This window comes from Miscanthus floridulus, chromosome 18 (genome assembly GCF_019320115.1).
Source record: "Miscanthus floridulus cultivar M001 chromosome 18, ASM1932011v1, whole genome shotgun sequence".
Lineage (NCBI taxonomy): Eukaryota > Viridiplantae > Streptophyta > Magnoliopsida > Poales > Poaceae > Miscanthus > Miscanthus floridulus.
The window spans coordinates 35,284,019-35,293,304 of NC_089597.1; the positions used below are offsets into that span (position 1 = coordinate 35,284,019).

Genomic DNA, 9,286 nt, shown 5'->3' on the forward strand with positions numbered 1-9,286 from the left:
GAAGTGGTCAGGCTGGCCCTACTAGGGCTACTTGCCCGCGCGATCAGCTATGGCAACCAACGCGGAGTTGGCCGGTCAGCGCTGATCCTTCTTGTTCTTTTTACTCCTCTATGTGGAGAGGCCCTCGTCTTGATCCTCGTGCTTGGCCTTGCCCTTGTCCTAGCCTCCGTTGAAGGCGTGGTTCGTAGCGACCTCGAGTAGGTCACGGATGGTCTGAGGCTTTAGACAGCCAAGTTTGTGAATCAAAGACTCACATGATGTTCTAGAGAGGAATGCGCTGATGACGTCCTCATCGACAACATCAGGTAGGGAGTTGCACCGCTTCGAGAACCTACGGTATATTTGGCGATGATGGTAGGCGGTCGGAAGCGCTGTGGGAACGGCGCTCTCTGGATGCACCGGCCAAAGGCCCGTGGTCCTGGGCCATCCGGGCTGGGACTCCGGTCGTCGGGTCGGTGACCATGCCTAGGGCACATTTCACTGCTCCCCTTGATGGTCCGACCGAGGCCCGTGTTGCCTGCTCTCACCACCGCCCAATAGACGTCATCATCATGTCGGGCCTGACGCCAGTTGCTGATGATGCTACGAGCATCTCGGTTCGACCCGAGGTGTTCACACACAGGTGGCCGGTGTGGAATGATCGCTGGGTTAGGCCGTGGTGTAGCTGTGCCCTCCTATTCCACGCCTGGTGGCTGTAGTGGCGAGTAGATGGAGCAATTCATCTGGTGCGTCCCTGCTCCCCTGGTTTGGAGAGAGACCGCGAGTCGGTGGCATGACGTGGAGCTTTTCGCCTGTTGAACGGCGGTGGTCTCCACTAGTGCCTAGAGGTTCCAGTGGACCGCCTGTTTCTGTGGGTCGACGGGCTAGGGAAGGCCACACAGAAGCATCGCTGCCACGACGATGTTCTGGCGGATCATTCCCCCCGTTGATGATGTTGCGCTGGACCTGGCGGGCGCAACCTCGGGCGCCGCTCACTGGGTTACGTGCATGGGGTGCATCGTGCTGCACCGAGCGCATCGGTGTAGGTGGCGGCTGGTTTTGCCGCCTTTGTTGTAGCTCCTCGCCGTGCTCCTGTGCACACGCGAGGGCCTCCGAGTGAGGGTCCAGAGGGGTGTGGGTCTGTAGAGACTCCGCTACCACCGACGGCTATCCCGAAGCATCCACCATAGCGCACTCCTAGGATAGTGGGTGGCTGGGTGCCACGACGTCACCGATGCTAGAGCCGTCGCTCTCAACATCTTCATCCATGAGGTTGTGAAAAGAGGCAGGAGCGTAGCTCACCATCCCCACGAATTCAGATGTGAGAGGGGGTGGCGCTAGCATCCTTCGGAGCCTCCAGGGCGTACGCGTCCATGGGGGACAGAGGCCGTAGGGGAACCGGTCGCATGGCGGTTGCGACAAGGACAACGGGGTCCCTCTGGAGAATAGGCAAAAAATAGTAAATAGCGAGTAAATAACAGTATGTACGTTACTCACAGTGGGGTTTGAGCCTAACGTAGGCTCGGTGCGAAACATAGGCGCCTCGTCGTTGAGGTCACTAGGAGTCCTAGAGCCGACGGAGGGCGCCCCTCCAACGGGCGCCGAAACAAGTGCCTTCTCGTGGAGGTGTAGTACGCCGAGCCAGTCGGCGACAAAGCCCAGGCTTCCAAAGAGGAAGGCCTAGGATGGCTCGAAGACGGAACCCACATCCCAACATGTGGGAGTGTGGGAAACTCCAGTGAGCCGAAGCGAGTCATATTGCTTGATCCCACCATGGCGAAGATGGTGGAAAGGTGGGCCATCCGATGACCAAAAGCGTGAACGTACGGCGCCCTCCCCACGGACGGCGCCAACTGTCGATGCGAAAAGTGACCAACTAGTAAATATTTATCGTTTTGCCATACGTTGTGATCGGATGTGGCCTAGCACTCAATGACACAGGGTTTATACTAGTTCAGGCAACGTGCCCTACGTTCAGTTTGAGTCTGTCGGTGACTTTATTCCTAAGCCCAGGTGCTCGAAGTTTGCTGTGGGGTTACAAAAAAAGAGAGAGTAAGATGGGGGTATCAGAGGTCCGATCGGACTCCGGACCGAAGGGCCAAGAGTGACAGAAGCTCCGCTGTGCGCTAAGTGTTCGAACGTCTGTTGTTCGTTTGTTGTTCGAATCGATCATCGTGTGTTCGAATCGTCCTTATTGGGAGAGAGCGCATCCTCCTTTATAGAGGAAGGGGACGGCTTTACAAGAGAGAGTGTGAGAGAAAGAGAGAGTGTGTGCTACCTAGTCTTGTTGCCCACGCCGTCGGGTACAAGACGGTTTGTCGGCGCCCACAACACTGTTGTTGCTCAGATGCATGTGGTAGGCTCCATCGTCTTCTTCTGGTATGGCAAATGTTGGCGCCTATCATACTGTAGATAAATGTCGGCGCCCACAACACTGTTGGTGTTCTGACATGTCTGGAAGGTTATAAAGTACCCTTCTGACATGACCTGACAGTACTGTCCTGCAGGTGCGCAGGGTACGGTCCTCGATATTACGGTTGACTGGAGCGCCCCGCTTTACTTGCTCTATCCATTTGCTAGGTCTTCACCGAGCGGGCATCCTCGGTCGGTTGTTCCCTAGTCGGCTCCGACCACGCTGGTTGGAGAAGAGCTGTAAGCAGAGGTTTGGTGGCCTTTCGGTCGGTGAGGCGGGCCGGGGTCGGAAGCGAGCGCTGTTCCTCCTTGGCCAGGCCTTCCGATCGGAGAGGCGGGCTAGAGTCGGAAGCGAGCGTCGTTCCTCTCCTTGGCCAGGCCTTTCGGTTAGAGAGGCAGGTTGGAGTCGGAAGCGAGGCCAGAGTCGGAAGCGAGCGCCGTTCCTCCTTGGCCAGGCCTTTCGGTCGGAGAGGCGGGCCGGAGTCGGAAGCGAGCGTCGTTCCTCTCCTTGGCCAGGCCTTCCGATCGAAGAGGCGGACCAGAGTCGGAAGTGAGCGCCATTCTCTCCTGCCAGGCCTTCCGGTCGGAGACTGGATCGCCCTTCTGGCTTGTCGTTAGGTTTGTGGGCTGGCCCAGGAGTTGCGCGTCATTCGCAACGTTGTCTGCTGAGCCGAGCTTTTGCTGGGAAGCAGGTCCTTGAGGGACCCCGGGTTTATGAAACCGACACACACCATCCGAGCCATACGCGCAATATTAGAAATTTACTTGTTGGTGGCAACTCGAAACACCGACACGGGCCTGTTACAAGAAGGTGAATTTCTATAAACTGAACATTGACTTGGAACTTGGAACACTATCTATTTTTAGGCTAAACATTTGTCTCATTTTTAGCCAAATGCAATTAACAATGGTGGAATTTGGAGGCATTAATTAGATCACTGCAAGCCCTAGAGCAGTGACTAGAAGGTAAAATGATTCACCTTATTTAACATGTTTGTGCTTATCTTACTTCATATACTGAACCAGTCTTATTTCCTATGGTATTTAGTCAAACTGGAGAAGGGGCGAGTAATACTATGGCCACTCCAAGGAAGAGGCTAGGTCCGAAGAAAAAACTCACTCCAAAGAAGGAAAAGAAGATCGATGTTTGAATATTCCTATAACAACGTTTGGAGACTTTTGTATTGTTCTAAATTCCCAGCCATCAAGATGTTTTTTTTTTGTCTATGTGAACCTATAATCTTAAATTGGCCGGATGATTCTATTGTCTCTATGTAAACCTGTACTCTTTAAATTGCCTACATGGTTGTATTGTCAACTTGAACTATTTACTAAATTGTATGGCTGGTTTTATTGTGTACGCTGAAATTTGATTATAATTTATGCGTTGTTTACATTGATTTGACTAAATATGTTAGATTTGTGTAAAATTTAAGTTCTGGGACTATGTAAACTGTTGGGTGAGCCAGCAGGAAAGATGTTGGGGAGAAAAGTGCGTGAACCGAGAGAAGCGAGGTGTTGGGCGAGCGTCCAGACCACCAGAAAAGAGGAGAGGGTAGTATCGTCATTTCCTGTGGCCTAAACAGTGTAAAGAGGCAGCTGGAAATAAGAAATGAGACAAATCTTTCGTAATCCCTCGAATTGAAACAATTTGCATGCATAGGGTTAAATATTTAAAGGCTTGTGAATTGGATGCCAAATAATGAGAGGCTTGCAAATTCAGGGTTAAATATTAAAATTTCTCACTAAATTCACTCTATCTTATCCCTTAAATCTCTCAAACTTAAACAACTAAGTTCTAGACTTGCCTGTTAGGGCCTGATCAGCCACTGCCTTGGTCGCTGCCTGTTTGCCGCGCCTTGTGAAGGACTTGCCACATGGCAACAACAGAGCCAGCATCAGATCCACCTACCAATTTCCCTTGCTCCCTTCAACCGATCAGCGAGAGGATCAGCAAAGTCAAACCAAATCACCCTTGCTCCTCTGTCTGATTTCGCTCGAGTTGCACGAAGACCAGCAACTTGCCCCAATCGCACCCAAACATTCAGATGGGGACTTGCCAAAATCTGCGATCAAGCTCGTGGATCTCCCGAAACTTTTGAGGAAACGGTGGGAGACCGACTTACCCCGGAAGGGAACGTGGCCAGAGTTCGCAGATCTGTAGGTGAGGGCTCACGTTCGCGGATTTTTGAATCATTTTGTATTGTACTCCTATAGATTACTCTTTCATGTAGTCTAGAATAGGAACAGAGATGACTGTAATCTCTGTCTAGCCCAGCGTTAAGATAATACAATTAGTTTATATAGTGAAGCTGACTGGGATCATCATCTGGCTTGCATTTAGCTAACTTAAACAATGTTATCAGTTGTTTCGTTTGTCGTCTAACTACCTCAAATAATCATGCTGACTTGCGGTTTGCTAGCTACTCAAATAAATTTTGATTTGGTTCTATTAGATTCATTTTTTTAAAAAAAAAGGATGGCTCCCAACTGTTAAAAAACTTTCTGAAGTCCCAAACGATCCCATACATCTATAACATCATAGCCTTTGTATTGTTGATCTTTATTTTTTTTCGAATTAGGGATATTTCCCCATTTCCATTACGAAGAACGGAAATACAACAGAGTTTAAGGCCTGTTCAGAGTAGCAAAAAGAGCAGACAGGTGTCCAGAAAACAACATAAGGCTAAAGCCTAACAGTCCACGCCAGATTACAATCCTGAGACCGATAACTACAGCCAACAAAAGAACCCTGGGCTGAAATGAGAGTGAAAGCTTCCAGGCTCCATCAGCAATCCGGCTCCTGTTCTGCGTCATCTTCATCGGCGGGGTCTGGCAATAGGTTGGATCGAGCCACCGCTTGGTGCTTCTTGGATAGTAGCTGTAGAGCAATCTTGATCATGGTGTCGACGCCTTTTATCAGCATCTCCTTGTCAACTTCTTTCTGAAGACCTGCCCAGAATTTCATAAATCTGCCCAGAATACTCTTTCATGTATTGTTGATCTTTAGCAGCTGCAACATTTGCAATAGTACCATGTCCTCCGGGCAATCTCTGCACATGAATAGGGGAGAGGGAGAAGCGAGCTATGCTCGGAACTCTACCACTCAGGTATCCTCCGAACTCATATGCCTCAACCGTTTGGAATTAACATGCTTTCTACCTGCTCTTTTCTGTGGAATTAATATGCTTTCTACCTGCTCTTTATGTATTGGTCTTGACATTTCACAAATTTGGCTTGTTGTGAAAGTGGTGAAGGTCACAAAGATTTGGTTCACAATTTCATTCTTTGTATCTTTAGGTCCTAACTCCTAACTGGAAAGAGGTTTTTTGTAGGATTTAGTAACCTAGAGTACTCCCCCTTATTCTAAATAGGCCACCACGGGGACTTAGGAGTATGATTAAATTTCTGTTTCAATGCAGCAGAGTTGTACAGTTAGGTTGTTCAAAAATCTGAACAAAATCTACACTTCCCTCATAGAATGCAGGGCAAAACAGGATGAAGCATTTGATACAGGAGGCTATCACAAACTTGTGGAAAAATACAAACACCCACAAAAACGTAGTCATCGCTGATTTGGGATGCTCAGCTGGACCGAACGCACTGACCCTTGTTAAAACTGCAGTTGATGCAACATTTCACCATTGCTCAGATCATAAGAAAATAGTACCGGAGATATCAGTGCTGCTGAATGATCTTCTGGATAATGACTTCAACGACGTCGCAAAGAGGTTGCATGCATTCCAGCAAAGCACACAGGATTTTGGTCCAGTTGTTACCGCTATTGTACCTGGATCATTCTACAAGAAACTCTTCACCAGTAATTCCGTGAATCTAGTTTTATCATCACATAGCTTGAATTGGCTATCTCAGGTAATCTATATAGTCCCTGACTTGCAATACTCTTTGGAGATTTACATAGGCATAATGAAATAACAGGTACCTGAGGATCTAAAGAAAAGCAGGATCCCTGTGTATGACAAAGACGAGGGTCTCAGGAAAGCAAGGCGGGCCTTCGTTGTTCAGGCTTTTAGCCAACAATTCAGAAAGGATTTCACAATTTTCTTGAACACTCGGGCTAAAGAATTGGTCCCTAGTGGTCAAATGGTGCTTTCCATGGTAGGCAGACCTTCCAGTGACACTGCCTACCAATCCGTTCAACCATGGGATTTTTTATTTGTGCCTTTAAATGACATGGCATCAAGGGTACGGTAAATTCTTCTGCCTAACTAAATGTTTCTTGTTTCAGCCAACTCATAAGTTTTCATTTGAATGCATAATACATATTCTGGGTTACGTGTCCAATTACACACATTGTACTCTCGCAAGAAAACTAACACACTTATACATTTCTGATTTAGCAGGGTGTGATCAGTAGAGACATGTTAGATTCATTTTACATTCCACTATATGGGCCTTCAGATAAGGAGTTAATGGAGATCATACAAGATGAAGGGTCTTTCGAGATCAACAATATTGAGGTGCATGAACAAATGAGTGGTGTAGACAAAGGCATGCAGACCCCAAAGATCAGGGCATTCGCAGCCAGGGCTGCATTCGAGCCAACAATCATCCAGCATTTTGGACGTCCGGAAGGAGTTATCGATGAGTTCGTTGGAACCATTGAGCGCCAACTCAGCCACGTTCCAGCTTCTCCTGCAGACAGCTTACTTTTCTTATGTGTTTCCCTAACAAAAAGGGAATAGAATAATGGCGCATATAGTATTCCGTCGTGAATACTAGCATTGCTCACATGTCGGTGCTGTCATGGGTGTGCATCGCCAGGATCACTTGCTGGAAGACAACATAACTCCAAGAGTAAACACAGCAGCATTTGATGAAAGCAAAGAAACGGAGGTGCTGAAAGAATCGACTGGAGCTCTGTGTATTGGGTCAGTTCTAATAGCAACCGTGACATTTGGAGTAACTTTTGCTGTGCCTGTGATCGCAATAATGGAGGCTCACCAATACTTGCTCGAAGGCATGCTTTTGATGCATTCATCTGGTCCAACACATTCGCCTTCGTTTGTTCCACGGTTGCTACCATTTCTCTCATGCGGTCTGGAAACCCTTTTTTGAACCTTTGGAGCCGCAGAACGAACTTAGGCATTGCCTCCTACTTCGTATCCATTTCAATTACATGCTTGGCGAATGTGGTGCTAGCTCCGGTGGCTCAGAACACTGCACATGGCATACCTGTCCTCACTTGTCTTGTACTGCTATATAATCAACTGGAGTTCATTGGGACACGTCTGATTCTCCTAAAACCCTTATGTACGAGGAAGGGGCTAATCCAGGCATGCGTATTTTCAGCACTTACTATCATGGGTGCTATGGTATTACAGTATTGGCCCTTAATATTCATCTTTGATTTGGCCGTGCCAGCAAGCCAGTCTCCAAATATAGAAGCACCAGCACCAGCACCATTGGCTTCAACTTGAAGCAGGCGTCTAGAATATGTGGTCACAGCAGACATGGCATGAATCAGTATCATTCATCCTTATGGATTTGGTTACCTGCATCCCGTACCTGAATAATCAATGTGTCCCATCTATCTGCATTATGATTTTGTAGACACTTTATTGAATCAGAAGAATCGGATGTTTTCCATTGTGCTTACTAATTTCCCCTTTGTTTGTTAGTTGGGAGCTATTACGCTCATAATTAATAATGTAAACAGTGATCAGTGCACTTGCAGAAACAGATGTTTTTGCATGTTCGGATGATATTTGTGATTCGTGGAAAGTCTCAATGAGGCAGGCATTTGAATTTGTAATTTAGATAGCCATGCCGAGCCATTGTGCTCCTGGCGCCCTCTTGCTGCTGCCTGCTGGGTGGTATTAAAAAATATCCAAGCTTTGGCTGCCAATGTGCGATAATTTGCCGATCCAAAGCTTTGAGGCTTTCTATCCATACACTCAACAAAGGTAAGGAAAGTTCCAATAAGGGCATGCAATGCTGACAGGACGGCATCACCGATCAAGCCTGCGACTCTTCTCAAACACGGATCTGTAGTCTGTACCACTGACAAACAGAGTACCAAGCTCTGTTCTTGGAGCTAACCTCTCCCCCCCCCCCCCCCCCCCCCCCCCCCCCCCCCCCCCACACACACACACGTTTTTCATGAACACAGCAGACAAGACTCCACTATATGCTATTGCTATGCATGTCTCTCTGTTGCTTATGCATCTGAATGACACAGCAAAAATCAGACTAGAAATGGAGCCCTGTTCGCTGGTTGGTTTCTGGGTTGGTTTGGGCTGGCTGGTGCTGGTTTATTGTGAGAGAAAAACAATGTTGGCTGGTTGGTTTGGGTTGGTTGAAACCAACAAGCGAACAGGTGAACCACACTACTGATACTCCAAACCTGAAAAGGTGAACAAATATACATACATGAAATAGAAATGCATACTATATTGCTAGATGCTACAACGAGAGGAATCACTAATCATACCACAAAAACTATGCGTATTCGAGGACAATGTGGTGCTATGGAGGCTCAATAAATTCCAATCCAACCAGATTCTGTAATCAGGGATTCAGGGTACAATAACTCACATCAAATTCCAACCAGATTCTGTAATCAGGCTCAATATATTCCATCAGGCCACAAAAACAGACAGTTGCTATGCAAATTTCTAGCAGTGGACCTTACTACTCTTCATCAATAACTCAGTATCAATAAGATGGAAGTTATATGATGAGGGTCATTGCAAACTTTAAGAATCCACAAGGTGTCCATCTTTGTGCAGAACCCGTCACATCATAATCTTCACAATTGTATCATTCATACCATGCATCATGCATCGAGCAGATGCCAGCCATCTACTATTCCCGAGTTGCAGAAATAACACAGTCAGCACTTGATCCCTGAATCTGATGACCTCTTTCAGCT

At 47.5% G+C, this 9,286-nt stretch overlaps 1 protein-coding gene across 4 annotated transcripts; it reads left to right on the plus strand.

The window, feature by feature from the left end:
- The first annotated feature begins 4,222 nt into the window (after window positions 1–4,222).
- On the plus strand, window positions 4,223–8,143 carry LOC136520966 (probable methyltransferase TCM_000168). 4 transcript variants are annotated; one of them, XM_066514679.1, is made up of 5 exons: window positions 4,223–4,555; window positions 4,974–5,501; window positions 5,872–6,264; window positions 6,331–6,597; window positions 6,756–8,143. In XM_066514679.1, the coding sequence occupies exons 2-5, from the start codon at window positions 5,427–5,429 to the stop codon at window positions 7,095–7,097; spliced, it is 1,077 nt and encodes a 358-aa protein (XP_066370776.1). In that variant the 5' UTR covers window positions 4,223–4,555; window positions 4,974–5,426; the 3' UTR covers window positions 7,098–8,143. The 4 variants fall into 4 exon arrangements, with proteins under 4 accessions (XP_066370776.1, XP_066370777.1, XP_066370778.1 ...); XM_066514680.1 differs by having other exon boundaries at window positions 5,402–5,501; XM_066514681.1 differs by having other exon boundaries at window positions 5,405–5,501.
- The last annotated feature ends 1,143 nt before the right edge of the window (window positions 8,144–9,286 follow it).

Excerpts from the sequence above, each read along its gene's own strand:
- LOC136520966 (XM_066514679.1), top strand. The coding sequence starts at position 5,427 with ATGTCCTCCGGGCAATCTCTGCACATGAATAGGGGAGAGGGAGAAGCG. Across the intron at positions 6,265-6,330 it reads GCTTGAATTGGCTATCTCAG|GTACCTGAGGATCTAAAGAA; the intron begins GTAATCTATATA and ends ATGAAATAACAG. Across the intron at positions 6,598-6,755 it reads TAAATGACATGGCATCAAGG|GGTGTGATCAGTAGAGACAT; the intron begins GTACGGTAAATT and ends CTGATTTAGCAG.